The sequence below is a fragment of the Artibeus jamaicensis genome, unplaced genomic scaffold (genome assembly GCF_021234435.1).
Source record: "Artibeus jamaicensis isolate MK-2021 breed Jamaican fruit bat unplaced genomic scaffold, CSHL_Jam_final contig_477, whole genome shotgun sequence".
In the NCBI taxonomy this organism is placed as follows: domain Eukaryota; kingdom Metazoa; phylum Chordata; class Mammalia; order Chiroptera; family Phyllostomidae; genus Artibeus; species Artibeus jamaicensis.
This window is the reverse complement of record NW_026521854.1, coordinates 8,763,808-8,780,674: the sequence shown is the minus strand read 5'-3', so window position 1 is coordinate 8,780,674 and position 16,867 is coordinate 8,763,808. Positions and strand designations below refer to the sequence as shown.

The window sequence follows — 16,867 nt, the reverse complement described above, 5'->3', positions numbered from 1 at the left end:
CACATACTCAATGGACAGATAACACTGGATAGTTACACAAATAATGGCCTTCAAGCCAGAAGAATCATGCCAGTGCATTCATTCTTCTTGAAACTGGATGCCTGGCCAAGGCTGAAGCTCCTGTAACAGTGTACCTCTATTATTTACAAACCTCTGTCTCAGTTATCTAATTCCAATCCCTAGTTTATGGGGTAAGGGTGTGTAGGGGTGGGACTTGGCAAATAGCAGAGAGCAACTTAAAGATAATCATAATCAGTCCTTGATGCTTTGAAGAAAAAAAAAATCAAAGCATTTGAAGAAAAAAATTAAAGCACTTATCCCTGTTGTTCTCGGAGGTTCAGTTAGGAATACAAGTTGAGTTTCCAGACTTATTTGCTAGGAATGTGGGCAAATGGGGCATGGGGGGTAGGGGAGGGGGAGACAGAAAAGAGGAGCTGGGGTACAAAAACCAAAACAAACAAACAAACAAACAAAACCAAATAAGAGCCAGAAGGAGCAGGTGGGCAGAAGGCTGTGCAAAGAGGCAGCTGTGGCAAAGATGTATCCATAACCCACCTCTAGCTAGGCCACCTCCATGAACTTACTCCCTGGGAGATAATGCTCTATCCCTTTCCTGCCCTGTGCTCTGGGTGACAATGAGGGCACAAATATCAAAACAAGAGTGCTCCTGCAGCAAGCAGCCTCCTCCCTCGGGATTTGACCAATTGCATCTACTTCTTCTAGGCAGGTCAGGAGCACCTAAGAAAGGGGCCAAACCCCCAAGTGCTCCCATTTCAACTCCCTGTGGAATGGAAGGAAAATTGCAAGCACTCCTTTACTCTTGTTTTAATTGCTTTCTATGCAATATTTCCCAGGATCTTAACCTCTAAGAAACCAGTAACTGCCTAAACCAATAAGCATGTTCTCTGCCCTCCCTTATCTCCACTCATCAGCACAGCTGAGACGACTCACTCCACAGCCCCATGGGAGCTGGAGTTCAGAGCCTGGCCTCATGCTTTCACAACTCAAGCATACCTCTACCCTGCCTGAGTCTGTCCTCCCCTGAAGCAGTACAGGAGGGGCTCTGGAGGAGCCCTGGGTCCTGCACAAGCTACTCACAGGGAGGTTTAGCTTGACGGCGTCCACAGGCTGCTGGAAAGGCCACGCAAACTGGTGTTTCCATAGTGTCTTGAGCACCACTTTGAGCAGATATTGCAGTTGGTTGGTCTGCCTCTTCGGCTTGTTGGGGTTGGAGGTCTCCGGGGGTGGGGGGTTGGTGCTGGCTGTGTTGGCTTGCTGAGGTTGGGCCTGGGCCTGTGTTGTAGACATCTGGGTAGTTTCTAGTCCATCCCCCATTACGGGCAGATTTCTCAATCTTGTCCCAGGGCCGCTCTCCGCAGACATGCTACTGATCCCATTACATTCTTCACCAGGCACTCTAAAAGGAAGAAAAAAGCCACCATCGGTGGAGAGGCACCATCATAATGACAGGTGTTCCCCACCACCAGTATAAGAACTGAGCTCCTCTGACAGAGACTGGTTGGATCAGGTAGGCCAAGGAGCCACTCCATGTGCTAAAAGTGCCTGCTCTCCTTAAAGACTCATCACCCAGCAGGGAAGAGACATCAGCAGGGAGGGACAGCTCATGGAAGTGAGCCAAACAGGAGGCTGCAAAGGCTATGAAGCTCTGGAGAAGGAAGGACAATGAGCAGCAAACCAGGTTTTCGTAACATCTGAGAGCTTTTAGGGGTCACTGCCTGTAAGAGAGAGAGAAGAGCATTTGCAAGCCCCAGATATATGTCCTTTACATTAAAATTCTTGTTTGTATTTGTGACTCACGAACCATGGAAACAAAGTTCCACTGGAATTCCATTTAACGAGAAGAGGCCCGGGAGGGAGGAGCAGGACATCTGGCCTCCTGTGCACTGCTGAGTGTTACAGGCAAAGCCTCCTATTTACTAAGAATGTCTTCTGGCAGCTTAATATATGGTTGCTGATTAAAGAAATCCCCAAAAGGAATTGCTGATAACATAATAATGAATTCATACTTGACCGGTCGTTTTACTGTACTAACTTGCTTTTCAAAGCGTATTTATAGGGATATAGAGAGGCCCCTCCAAGACCTACAAGGGGATGGGGGGGAGTGAGGACCCCCCTCCCAACTCAGTGCCGGCCTGAGCACCCTGCCCTATGGACTCCCCTCACCCGAATAACCCCTGCTTTAGGCCACACCAAATTCTGCTGAAAGCATCCTTATAGGGACAAGTTTGTGCACCTGTTCAGTTATTATAAAAAGACAACCGCAGGGCAGGGGTACACGTTTTTATTGCCAAACCCACCCCCCTTCCTCACACTGCTGAGTTTCCACACTCTATTAATGAGAAGAAACATCTGTTCAAACTTGTGCTGACCATTTGCATTCTTTTTGTGTTGGCTAGGGGCTGCCTGCATCACAGGAGTATCTCCATTTATATCCCCAAGTGGGGATAGGAGAACCTCTCTGCTGAAGAAGTCAGGCAAGGACTTAGGAAAAAGGCCCAAAACAAGACAGGGCAAACTTGCTGGCTCTGTCATGGCTTTTTTCCTGGAACACACTTAGCACACGCCAGGCACTCAAGCTATTGACAAATTACTTTATGATTCAGTCCAAGTGTAATTTAAACCAAAGTTCCCACAAAGGCTTTTCTAAATGTAGTTCTGGAAAATGATCAGATTTTAAAAGCACCAGGGGAGAGCTTCATATATAAAAGCAACACAGTGGTGAGTATTCTGTGGGGCTGTGGAAAGCTGGACGTCCTGAGGCAGGCAGGCAGGCTGACCAACCCACGTGTGGATCCTGGCCAGGTGACCCCAATGCTGGGGTTCTTGGTTGCAGGATGAGTCTAAGGGCTAACAAAATCAACATACCTTTCCTTCCACAATGTTCTGGTCAACTACAGGTACAGTTATCACCTGGCTAGAGAACATGAGGAGAGCATGCTGCTTGCTCCACAGAGGAGGCTGCCACAGGGAGGGCACCCATGTGGGAATGGCCCAAGGCCACTGTGTGTAAGACCCTGAATTTTAAAGATTCAGTATAAAAACTGAATCCATGTTTGCTTTAAGAGGAGGGATTGTTCTTTATTATCCTTTCCCACCAAACAATAAAGAGATTAACAGTGCCTTTTGCCTATTCCGAGATGGATGCCAATCATTTAAAAAATACTGAGTAATTCATTAATTCCTTTAGCTTACAGGAGAGGACCACACTTCAGAGAAACACACTTGTGCCACCTGCATGGAGATACCCAAGCCACTAGAGGGAGAGTGTTACAGCAGGCAAGTTGTGTGTCCAGAGGCAGTTTTGCACCCCATGCTGAACATAAGTATTTAATGAGGTCCAACTGTAATCTAAGACACCAGGCAGGAATTTACAGCCTTCACCTTTCCAGAGTATTCCTGAGCCTCAAGAAGGTGGGGGGGGGGGGGCGGGCGCGGCGGCGGGGAAGAACAGCTCCTAAGATAACTAACCTCTACGACTGTATGCTCTACTGGAGAACACCCGTCCAAGCAGAACATTAACAGAAAGGGCTTTGTGGATGTCAAGCTATTTCCTGGTACCTCTTGCACACATGGTATATAGAGATGGGAAAGGGGTAGCCAGTGCTGGCATGAGGACATGACAGGGACTGGAGGTGAAGACCAGCTGGGCGGCAGCCTGTGGAGAGCATTCCCAACCTGAGAGCAGCATGCAGGACATGCAGGATCATGAAAGGTATTCCCCTGAAGCAATTCCATCTGACAGTAGGCCTAGTAAGACACAGCAACAGTATAACAAGCTCAGAGGAACACTATTTGGACTACAATAGTTTCCAAAGGCAGATGTAACTGGCTAGGCCTGCTTGGGAATACAAGGCAAGTATCCATTGGGGTACTCGTGGTAAAAGCGTGGCTAGAACTAATATGTGGTCCAGAAAAGTAGTGCCTATAGCATGAATCAAGGCAGGCCTATGGGGACAGAGACACCACTGGTAGGAGGGAGGCACATGAGGTGTCCCTGATTGGGAGCTTGGCAAGGAAAGGTGGGCCCCAGAGACAAGATGTGAATAAAATGTACTCCAATGAAAGCTGCAAGGAGGCCACCTACAGGTAGATCCAGAAAGGAGAAGCACTCAAAGCCTGAGGGTAAAGCGTGGAACTGTCAGAAAGAGCATGTTCAAAAAACAGAGAACAGATACTGGTGACCCAAGATGCAGCAGGATATGGTGAGAAACCTGAAGAGGGGAAAGAGGGAGGCAACACCTCAGAAGCTGCATTCTGCTGTACACTATGCCTTGCAGACAAAAAAAGGTGTGTTTTCACACTGAGGTGAGTGGCAAGGAAGAGGGAAAGAGTGTCTGTCTCTCCAAGACCTCAGGTTTAGCTGATCAAGAGTAAGATCTCAACCACAGAGAAGCAGGATCTACAGCCACCTGCAGTGACATGCCAGGGTTCAGGTGAAGCCATGGGAGGGTTTACAAACTATTATCAGGACAAAATTTAACGATTTGTTTTGGTCTTATAATATATAATTTTACTGATATCCCTGTGTGGCTTCTGAGTTAGTTTCCTTTCAAAATAAAGGTACTACAGCCCTGGCTGGTATAGCTCAGTGGATTGAGTGCAGGCCTGTGAACCAAAAGGCTGCCAGTTCGATTCCCAGTCTAGGGCACATGCCTGGGTTGCAGGCTAGGTCCCCAGTGAGGGGGGGATGTGAAAGGCAACCACACATTGATGTTTCTCTCTCTCTCTCTCTCTCCCTCCCCTCTCTAAAATTAAATAAATAAAACCTTAAAAAAATAAAGGTACCATAAATAAAACAGCAAACTGATTTAAATACACACACACAACTCACAGTTAAGGATACAAGTATCAAGACAGGATAGGGGTAAGGCAGGAGATGAGAGGGCAGCCTGCCCTCCAGGAGAGGTGTGGGGGAAGTGGGAGGGCTGGCCACAATCACAGAGGGGAACCAGCGAAGACCAATGGTAGGTTGCAGGTAGAGAAGCCAGTAGGCCAGGAGAGTTTGCAGGAAACTTCTGGAAGAGAGAGTAAGAAGAAAAAAATTCACAGGACATTGGAGATGCCCATGGGTAGGTAAATGGATGTGGTCATCATTTACTGGGCAACTTCAGAAACTGGGGCAGGGGGTCAGTGAGAAAGGAGAAGGAGACGGGGCGAATGACAGACACCTTGACAGCTGGCTAGGAGCCTTTGGTCCAGTGTCTGTGAATGAGGCAGAGAGGCACAGACATGCTGAGTGCTTATATCCACAGAGGGGCAGCACCACAGAGATGGAAGTATGTCACTGGGGGTTAAAAATGCCTGCAACTGGACATGCAGTGAGACTACCATGCTCTATGGGACAAAATGGGACAAGTGGCCTCATCACAGAGGGAGGCCTGGACATGCTAGAGAAGTAAGCATAGGAGGGAGGGTGGCATTAAATGAAGATGAAAAATGATGTACAGTTTGGTTTCCACCATTAGATTTCCCCTCTAAAAAGTAGTTCAGGAATCAGAGACAAACTTGTGCCAGGGGAAGCCCTGCAGGCAAGGAGCAGGTACCAGTGGCCCCACCCTGGAGAAGTTATTCAGGCCTCAGGGCAGTGGAACTCTGTCATCCACAAGGACACCTGATCCCTTCCTTGTCCAACCAGAAGGAAGTAACCCATACACTTCCCACTAAGTAGTGACATTCTGGAATCTTCAAGCAACATTCCTAAGGCAAGATGAAATCAAGGTAACTGATTTCTAGAACTCTGGGGCTGGGCCGTGCCTTTTCTGTTTTCAAATGGATTCTCTGAGAAGTCAAGGGATGGAGCGAAAACTCTGGATGTAATCACTTTGCTTCACCTTCAAGCAAGGGCCAGATGGGCTACCCCAGAGGGCAAAGAAACTGAATTTTCTGTTTCAAACAGAGCTTTTCTTTATTTTTAGAGGGGAAAAGAGGAAGAAATGGAGAGAAACATGGACTGGCTGCCTCCTGAATTGCCCTAACTGGGGACCTAGCTCACAACTCAGCAATGTTCCCTGAACAGGAACTGAACCGTCAACCTTTCAGTTCATAGGCTGGTACTCAACCCAATGAGCCACACCAGTTAAGGCCAAAGCTTCTTCTACAGAAAACCTGACCCTGAGCTCTGCTTAGTCTCTGTACTTTAAAATACATTGACCACAAAAGCAAAAAGCTCATTCCTAGCCAGCTGGTTCTTGTCTGACACACAGTAACTTCTAAATCCTTAAAACATCTCTGAGATTGCTTCTAGCCTCACCCCCACTTTAAAGATGAGGAAACCAAAGCACAGAAAAGTAACTCACACAGGATGTGGAAAGATCAGGCCTAACCAGCCATGGTGGCCAAAAATCTGACATGATCCTGGGGACTTTTCCATTGGCCTCTGAACCGTTTGTGAGCTGAATAAGCACTCCAAGAAGGGTCCAAAGCATACGGTTGGGACAGGCTGGCCACCATCTTAACAAACAAAGAAAACTAAAGCATAAAACCCATACACTTGTTAATCCCTGAGGTCATTTCCATAAAGAAACTGCCAGAGGTTTTCAGTTCAAATGTGATGGCATAGTATGTGTTCAACAGATGAGATGGACCTGGAAGCCACAAGTACCTTGAAATTTAAGGAAATTCATAGGAAAACCAATGACAGTTTACATCCATGGCCCCAGTGTGACCACCATGTACAACAAGGGAGCCATGGCGACTGCCATTGAGATGCCCAGGACTACTGTTCTGCACCACCGTGGGGGCCACCCTTTGAGAGGCAATGCCCAGAAAACCTGCATCTTACCGCTCCCATGGGAGTCAGCCCTCCCATGACTACAGGCAAATAAAATCCTTAGGAAATTTCGAGAAGCCATTCATTAAAAAAAAAGCAAGCCATTCATTTCTATTGCAGCAAACACAAAGGAAACTAAAATCTAGTCTGTTGTAGGCCAAGAAATAGAGGCACCAGAAGAGCCTCTATGTGAGAGCCACAACGACTTTTTTCCAAGGCACTGACCCAACAAAAGAGGCAGCCTTCGGCAAATTCTTTCCACAGTGGTCGCCCACACTCCATACTGCCCCGGCCCCTACCATCAACATACCAAACAACACAAGGGGCTGCAAAGAGTCCCTTCCCTGTCACCTTCAGGCCTTTCGTTTGCTGTGCCTGTTGCTTCCCTGAACTCTCTGTGGCTCTAAAGCTCAAGCCTCACACATACTTTGGGAACCCAAGGGCAAGGTAATTTTTACTTCACTCCAGTCCTCCCAGTACACAGCAGGTGAATGACTCAGGGGCTAGAAGGTATCCCAAAGCAAGCACACCACATTGTCATCCTGGGGCTTCTAGCTCAATCTCAAAGCTCTGGAAAGGAAAGCATCTCTCATTCTCATAGGGAAAATGTGGTGACTAGCCAGATCGTCCATCCGTCACTCAGCCAATACTTTCCATCTGAGCTCCATGACAGAACTGGGGACTCTGTAGTTGACATGATATTCTTTAAGTGATCAAGCAATACCTGGGTGGGTACTGCAAAGGAGAAGGGCAGGGCTGCTCTGGCCATGGACAGGGAGAGTGTGCACTCCAAGGAAAGGGAGGAAGAGAGCTGAGAGGGACAAGGCTTTTGACAGACAGGACAACACAAGACTGATGTAGTAACACAGGCACAGGTTTGGAGGCAGTGCAATGCAAGGAGCTGAAAGGAGGGCAGGTGGGATGGCAGTGTAGGGTTAGGAATGTAGTGTGGGGGGAGGGGCAGGCTTAAATGGGGCACTGGAGTAGGATTCCAGAGACATTCTGGAGGTAGACAATAGCAGAAGCCTGGGGTTTCATCCTCAGATATACCTGCACACATGCAGCATGCTGTTCACAGACGCAAAAGATGGAGAACCCAAGAGGTGATGCTCAGGGACAGGGTGCATCAGTGAGGGTGAGTGCCAGAGTCACTCTGTGTATGAGTCCTGCAGGAAATAAATGGCTCTCAGCACCTGGACTCAATGGGGAGAGAGCCTGGGAGCGCAGAAACTCATAAATCTACCTGCAAATGAGAAATTTATTTCTTGGATTCTTGTGACACAGTACACATCATCTTCAAGTAATTCAACCAAAAGTCTATGTCTAAAAGATCCAAAAATGCTGTTCCTTCTGTTTTCACAATGCCCTGTGACCAAGAAGCAGGAGCCAACATTCACTGTGTTGAGTTGGCCGAAGTACAAGGAACAGCAAGAGAATTTTACTTACCGTATTTTCAGACTATAAGACACACAACCCAAATTTGGGGGTGCATCTTATAGTCCAAATTGTAGCTTACCTGGCTTGCGGGGGGGCAGGGGGGCCATCACAGGTTCTTAACTATTTTACCATATTTTTTGCCTCAGGAATTTTTTTCTATTTCCTATTTTTCCTCCTCTAAAACCCAGATGCATCTTATGGTACAGTGCGTCTTACAGTCCTGAAAATACAGTACTTATTTCCAACCCAAAGGAGGTTGCATGATCCAACTGGGTGTCCCATTTCTAGATCCACTACCAACAGATTTTTACAACATATTCCAAGTTAGGAAAATAAGAGAAAGAGATTAGTGCCTTGGTTCCCAAATTGAATGCCAAGGGTGCTGTGGTAAACCAGAGGGGCACTGTGGGAACTATCAGCATAAGGCAACTGATCATTTCAATGTCAGATGGCACTATATTTCTTTTGATGATGTCATTATCATCTTGCAAAGCCTGGCGTTCAGCAGCTGCTGTAATAAAGCAAATGCCACACAAAAATCAATGTGGAGGCCCTGGCTGGTGTAGCTCAGTGGCTTGAGCACAGGCCTGCAAACCAGACATTCGTGGTTCAATTCCCAGTCAGGGCACATGCCTAGGTTGCAGGCTGGTTCCCTGTAGGCCAGTTCCCAGCAGGGGATGCACGAAAGGCAACTACACATTGATTTAAAAAAAAAAAAAAAATCAATGTGGAAATACAGGCATCAGTGCTCAATCTGGTTCTAAATGGTAAAGAGCTGTGCAATGGGCACACACAGTCCATTAGTAAGTAAGTGTGGTTATGCAAGGGTACAGTCTTCAGTTTATGTTGTATTTTTTTTCAAACAGCTATCCAGCTGCTGGGGTGTTAGTATTTTAGTCAGTTGTTTGTTTTGGCCTAGGAGCACCACAGAAACATTGAGATGCTAAGAATGCTGTGAACCACAAAAGTTGGGAACCTCTGGGTTAATGAAATAAAGAGGTAAATTCTTTTCCTAAATTTACAGACCCCCAATTAAGCACCCCTGCTTTCAAGGATACTGACTGCTATCATCCCAAATCATCAAAGTGATCCCCTGCTAATGCTGTGGCAAGCAGGAACCAGGTTGCTATTTATACACTCCAGGCAAATGGGAACATGGGGGTTGTGGCCTGAACTTGTTTCATGCCAAGCAAAATGACAGCTGATTCCAGGTGACCCCAGCCCCTAAAGAACTTATAAATTTCTCAGTACTAGTTAATTTGTAGCAAATGTTATCCTGTCCTAAAGAACATCTTTCTTGGAATGTCAGTTATATTGGGTACAAAATACAAGTAACCGAAGGTCTGCTCCTTCACGGTCCCTGAGTAGAAGCTACTTCCCATTCATGACCACAGCACATTTCACCATGTGGTGTGTGAGTGGGGAAGCACACACAGGACTGTGGTCCATTTGATCAGCTCAGGCAGCTGGTGAGAACAGCACTCGTGTCATCAACCAGACTGCACTGTCTAGATCCCAGCCAGTGGCTGTGAGCAGAGGCAGTGCTTAGAACTCATATTAATCCCCCTTCCCGAAATTGGTAGGTGCTCTGAACCCACCCCTCAGACATGCCGACTGGGTCCTTTACCTCAGACTCAGCCCAGGCAACTCAAGGTGGAGATGAGCCAGCCTTCCTAATAGGTGCACTCAAGCTCTCTGTCCAGCTCTGTGGGGATTAGGCCTACAAGGACCCTGTAGCCACAAGGACCAGGGGCCAGGCCACAACTCTGCCAATCAGAATTCCAGGCCCTTTACTTTAGAAACCAACCAGGTTTCTAAAGCAAAGGTTTAAAAGGGCCCATTAAAAGTTAGGGTTATTGAGGATTTTCTATCATCTTTCCCCTGTGAAAGGGGCCAGCCAGAAGCTGCAGGACTGAGTGGCTCCGGTAGAGTAAAAATCCCATTGGGTACAGCTAGGTGGATGGATTTGAAAATTTAAAATGTTCCTGTAATGGACATACAGTAAAAACAAAACTTTGATGTGAACAAGATTGAAATTGCTGGGCTAAAATACATTCCAGCAGGGGCAGGCTAATTTTTCCTATAATAGGCCAGAGAGTAAATACAATCAGCTGTGTGAGACAGTTTGTTGCAATACTCCATACTGCTGTTGCTATATTAAAGAGGGCAGCCCCCTGACAATCCTTAGACAAAAGAGTATGTGTGCTAATAAAGCTCAGAGTGGTCTATGGTTTGCAACCACTGTTCCATAGATTTCTAAAGTTTATGTCAAGGTGAGGTAAAGGTTGTGACAAAATGTTATGTTAGAAAAGTAGAGCACAAAGTTACAGATAAAATTAGGTAAGAGTGTGCAAATGGGGAGGTACATGACACCATAAAATGAAGTGGGGTATAATGGTAAGTCTGTGGATGACTACACCTATTTATACCAAAATAGCAATCAACCAACATATATGTAAAAAACCAGCTTGGCTTCTTTCAGTCTGCCCCCTTCATAAACCCCTACCCCTGTAGATAGGGTTGGTCTGTCAGCCTGTCTGCCTCTTTACCTGGCCTACAAGCACTCCAAGCAGCCTTGACCTGGCCAAGTCTCCAAAGATTATGACAGAAATACAATGCCATTACTTCAAACTCTGCACTCCCACTAACCTGTGTCTTGGGTTCTGCCTTTCATAAAATGATAGTGACATTTTCTCCTGGTTGCCTTTTAAAAAAAGCTATTTACTCCAGCTACTTTATTCATCTTTACCCTTTTATCTTTAGTTATTCTCCCCCCCCCCCCAAAGAGCCAGCACTGAGATTAACCTACACATCAGTAAGAAATGTAGACCTAACTGGTGTGGCTCAGTGGATTGAGTGCCAGCCTGTGAACCAAGGGGTCACCAGTTAGATTCCCAGCCTTGGGCACATGCAGGCCAGGCTGCAGGCTAGGTCCCAGGTAAGGGGTGAGTGGGAAAGCAATCACACATTGATGTTTCTCTCCCTCTCTTCCCCTCTCTAAAAGTGGAAAAATAAAACCTTTAGAAAGAAAAAAGAAAAGAAATGCAACATAATGGGGCTGTTAATTCATACAGTAAAATCCTGCTTTGAGAAGTGAACTAACTCCAAATGACCACAGAGCCATGCAGGTCACAAAGCTGGGGGCAGGGAGGCCGTGCACATTCCTCCACTTAGATGAGAGTTTCCCAGTAGGAAGGAAACTACTGACATGAGGAAAAAGTCTAAGAATGGGAAACTCTTAGTCAAACAGGCCTGTTTAGTCAAACCTGAGCTGTTATAGTCAAACAGGGCTGACAATAGTTTGGGGCTGCTCTAGTATCAACCAGAAGGCTTCTGAAGATGACAGCACACAAGTTCTTTGAAGCCCTCCCAATTTCCAACAAAAGGATTAAAACCAAGTTTATGATCCTCATGAACAAAATGTAACACTATTAAGAAAGACAACTATGATGATGTTTCTAGCACACCAAACACCAAGGGGAAACACAGTAATGTCAACTTCCAAGCAAGTGGTCAAAGTCAAGCTGTTTGAGAATTTGGAAGGCCAAGCAGAGAGAGATGACCAGTGCACATGATTAACAATTTGCACAGCTGATGGCTAGCACTACACAGGGAGAAGCAGGCCAGTGCCTGTAGCTAAAATGTTCCAGAATGCATCAGCTGGGCACACAAGCCTGTTTTAATTAAGTGGAAACAACATTCAACAAGTAAGCAAAACTAATAGGGTGGAAATCTCCACATGGTGCCCACCCTGGCCAGGTAGCTCAGTTGGTTAAAGCAGTGTCCCAACATTCCAAGGTTGCAGATTCAATCCCCAGTCAAGGCACAAGAATCAGCCAACGAATGCATAAATAAGTGGAACATCAAATTGATGTGTTTCTCTCCCCCGCTCACCCACTGGCTCCCTCTTATACTCTAAAAATCATTTCAAAAGCACATGCATCAAAAGCACATGCCTTCTCAGTCTCTTTTCAAAGCAGTAAAGTGGTGGCTAAGAGTGATACTCAAAGCTTCCCTGGGACCCACCTATACTCACTGGGGACAAAGGGGGCTCAGGGAGTGGGGCTAGCAAAGAGTTTCCAGAGACACCCACTACTCTAACATGCAAGTGACACTTCAGCCCACCAAGAGCCCTCACCAATAGGAAAGGCAAAACCAGACCTTCAATGGCCAAGAGAAGACATGGAAACATATAGACATTCTACGGCAGAGGTGTCACACTCATTTTCACCAGGGGCCACACACATCAGCCTTGTGTTTGCCTTCAAAGGGCCACAATAATTTTAGGACTGTATAACTGCTCTTTAACTGTTAAAGGAGCTGAAATTACATTCAGCCCTTTGAAGGCAACCTCGAGGCTGATGTGGCCCCTAGTAAAAATGAGTTTGACACTCCTGCTCTCAGGAGCCAGGAACAAACATATCTGTGAAGGATATGGGCACACATTGACCCAGGGTTTAAAGATGCAGGAGCTCTTAATGAAGAGCTGATGCTTATGAACTGACCATTTCTTCAATAGTACCCTCTGACCTCCAATGACAAGTTGAATCTTAATAGGAAAATCTTGGGGAAAAGGTTACATTTGTCAGTATCAGGCACGCTCAAGAAGTGGCTCCAAGAAAGATGATTCTCCTCTTACTGTGCTTCACCTTTCATCAGGTACAGAATCCAACTAATAGGGATTGGAGGGGGGGAGAGGGAGGGCATCACTTTTCCTAAAGGAAAGGGGACACAGAAAATGACAAAGTCAACGTCAGAACCGGAAAGACCCCAAGTATGAGTCACCGGTTTCCAAAGGAGGAAATGAGACTGACGCAAGGCCCCCAAACAACCAGTCAGCGAGAGGTGACAGCATCCAAGGGTGCAGCAAAAGCCAGTCCTTGACAGTCAAGCAGCCCCAGGGAAACGGGTCAAGGCTCCTTTCTTGTCAAGTAAATGTAAGGCCCTTAGAAAGCCACCTGCATGCACTGCAGGGGGGGGGCCTCAGCCCACAGCAAACATTCAATGTCCACCTTTGCCCTGATAATCTGTGCGTCAGTTTGAAATGGATACTTGGATTTAAACAACTAATCTCCAAAAACAAAAACAAACCTAATCTCCAGAGAACAACTAAGGAAGCAAAGAACCGTGCAGGGATCAGCTGCTTCATAAGAATGTTCTTGTTTGCCATTAATTATACCTAACTTCCACTGAAGTAACTGACTCACAGAAGTTAAGTGCCCCAGCTCTGACACTGACAGGAGGAGTAGTGCAGGTACTGGAGAGAAAAGTATGGTCTACCTCCTCACAGGGCTCCCCTGCCATGCCCCTCCCTCCTGTCTCCAACCCACTCTCCCCTGGGCAGCCTGCAGATAGTCACCATTGGCAGAACCTGTCCTGGGTTCTATGTCATAGCAGCAGCCAGGAATGCATCTCAGACTGATTCTATCGCATAGCCCAAATTTACTCCCTGGCTGACTCGTCCTTAGCTTCCACTCAAGTGAAGAGTTCTCAACCCACCAGAAACTGAAACAGCCAGCCACCCCAGCACACTATATTTTACTACTATAAGGTGTACCGGACCATAAGATGCACCTAGGTTTTACAGAAAAATAAAAAAAATTTTGAAGCAAAAAATGCGGTAAAATATTTAACAGCATAAATAACATATGCTGCCACCCCCCACCCCCCCGAGCTAGGTAAACTACATTCAGATTATAAGATGCACCCCTATTTTCCTCCCGAATTAGGGGGTTGTGTCTTATAGTCCAAAAAATATGGTAATCACATTCCTAATGAACCTGCAGCATTTCCTAGAACTCCTCGATGCCTTTGTATTAAAACTGAAAAATATATTTAAGGATGTAGAGCTAAGATTCACCACACGAAGCTTCAAACCATGGTCTAGTGTACAGAATGATGAAATAAAAATATGTACACACACATCCCGGAGTGAAAAGAACACTTACACTGGGGTTTAATAACTGGTTTGCAAGCCATGCTGAGGAAAGCTAGGAGACCCACACTATTCTGCAGCCTTCCACATCCCTCTGTGATTCTGAGTTCTCCCAGACTCCACACTGAGCATGTCTCACCTGGGAGGGAATTAAGCTGGTACCCCCACTATCCTCTCTGGGGCCCCAATGCCCTCACACCAACGATTCCTACATCTCTGTACCATCTGAGACCTAGGGCAAGGAACTAGACAAAAGGACTGAGAGGTCTTCCCCTATGTATTAAGTAACAGACTGGTTAGCAAGTTTTTCCTGCCCCAATCAAACCCCTTCCCTCCTCAGGCCTGACATGTAGTGGAGAAGCAGTGGCACAGCCAGGGCTCAGGTGCTCACAGGTCTAACTAAGGCTTCGTTAGGAAAGAACATAAGATGAGCAAGATACTCCAACTGAGAATTTACCAAAAGCCAACAGGGCCAAAAGTTCTTCAGTAGCCCAGAAAGATATATAAAAGGGAGAACCTAGTGGAGGGTGGGAGTGCAGGCTGGGCATGGAGTGATACTTCATACTTGCATCCTATCTACACACTTCTGATAGAAGCATAATGTGGCCACTCAACTGCTGTTAAGATTTTCTAGAAGCCATGTTAATGTACAAAGGTGAAGTTAAGAGCATATTTCATAGAATATATAATAGTATATGCCATTCAACCCAGTATGCCAAGTATCATTTCAATATGTAGTCACTGTAAGAAACAGACATTTGACCTTTCTTTTCGTACTAAGTATGTCTGAAATCCAAGTGTGTACTCCACACTTACAGCACATCTCAATTCAGGACCTAAATATTCATCCAAAATAACTTAACCTGTATTTTGATTCTACAAAATTTACAGTTGAAAAAGTACATTCATTTAGAATGGAAGGGCAGATAAAGAGCTTCTCAGATAAGGTCAAGTTCAATGAGTTCATTATCACCAAACCCTTATTCTACGAAATGTTAAAGGGACGTATCTAAGATAAAGAAGATAAAAATATGAACAGTGAAAGGACAGCAAACTGAGTTATTAACAACCACACCTAAAACAAAAGCAAACTAAGCAGACAGCTAGATCAGGAACAGAACCACAGAAATAGAGATCACATGGAGGGTTAGCAACAGGGGAGTAGGAGGAGGAGAGGGGGAGACAAGGTACAGAGAATAAGTAGCATAGACAGTAGGAAGAAACAGACGGGGAGGGCAAGAGTAGTGTGGGAAATGTAGAAGCTAAAGAACTTAAGACACATGGACATGAACTAATGGGGGGGTGTGGGTGGGAGGGGGTATGCAGGGTGGAGGAGAGTGAAGGGGAGGGAAATGGGACAACTGTAATAGTATAATCAAAAAAAAAATTTTTTTTTAAAAAGGGGGAAAAGCTCTGGCTGGTGTAGCTCACTGGATTGAGCGCGGGACTGCAAACCAAAGGATGGTGGTTTGATTCCCAGTCAAGGCACATGCCTGGGTTGCAGGCCAGTTCCCAGCAGGGGACCCACGAGAGGCAACCATACATTGATATTCTCTCCCTCTCCCCTTCCCCTCTAAATAAATAAAATCTCAAAGGCAGGGGGAGAAAGTACATTCACATACCCAAGCATACTTAAAAGTTCTCCAATAACTAAGCTAAACATCAGTTTTAACATTAGAATTCAATAAAACTTAAAAATGCAGTTCCTCAGTTGCATTAGCCACATTCTGATGCTCAAGAGCCCCATGCTGACCTTACCATAAAGATTGAGAACATCCTGCCCTGCGCGGGTGGCTCAGCTGGTTGGAGCATCATCCTGTGCACCAAACAACTACAGGTTGGGGCACAGATGGGAGGGCAACAGATCGATGTCTCTCTCCCCCACACTCTTACAAAAAAAAAAAAAAAAATCAATAAACATATCCTTGGATGAAGATTAAAAAAAAGGAAAAAAGATCTGGAAGTTTGCTCCTCTAGAAGCTAGAAGGCCAGGAAACACACTTCAGCAATTCAGCTTCAGAGCCACAGCGACCAAGACCACCACACATTCAGGGCTGTTCTGACCCTACACTAGTCCCATAGCCGGCACCACCATCACCTAGAGATCCATCTGTGCTCTAAATCAGCTTGCATTTTACAAACTTTACAGAAAACATAAACACATTACATGTGATGTGTGAACCTGTTTGAACAGGAGAGAGGCACATTTTGGGCAACAACATAGAAAATCTAATATGTGATGCAATTATTGATTTTCTTATATATAACGAAACGGTTATTGTGTTTTTTATAAAGGATGACTTTGTTAAAAAATGAAAAAATAAACCACACTTTAATAATCTATATCTTTTTATCATGGTAAAACACACATAAAATTTCTCATTTTTAATGCCCAGTGCACTGGCATTAAGTATATTTATTCACGCTGTTGTGTAGCCATTACCACCGTCCAGCCCCTCAATTTTCATCCTGTAAAACTGAAACTCTGTCCCCATTAAAACACTAACTACACAGTCAGTCCCCCTTCCTCCAGACCCTGACACCCACCATTCCACTTTCTATGAACCACACTACTGTTAAGTACCTCATACAAGTGAAATCATCTGTTCTTTTTATGATTGTCTTCTTTCACTGATCGTGATGTCCTCAGGTTCACCCATGTTGTTATGTATCACAATTCCCTTCCTTTGTAAGGCTGAATAATA

General features: G+C 45.6%; 1 protein-coding gene across 6 annotated transcripts in view; it reads right to left on the bottom strand.

The window, feature by feature from the left end:
- Positions 1-16,867, bottom strand: part of BRD4 (bromodomain containing 4) — an 80,082-nt gene that overhangs the window by 31,565 nt on the left and 31,650 nt on the right. For 4 of the 6 annotated variants that reach the window (XM_053668096.1, XM_053668097.1, XM_037162530.2 and 1 more), the window contains exon 1: positions 1,099-1,188. Coding sequence is in view for 2 of the 6 variants with exons in the window: in XM_037162497.2 (XP_037018392.1) it covers positions 1,099-1,383 (285 nt within the window). In the remaining 4 variants the exon portion in view is untranslated. Of the gene's footprint in view, positions 1-1,098; positions 1,418-16,867 lie in introns of those variants that run through there. The other 2 variants (XM_037162497.2, XM_037162515.2) reach the window with 1 other exon arrangement.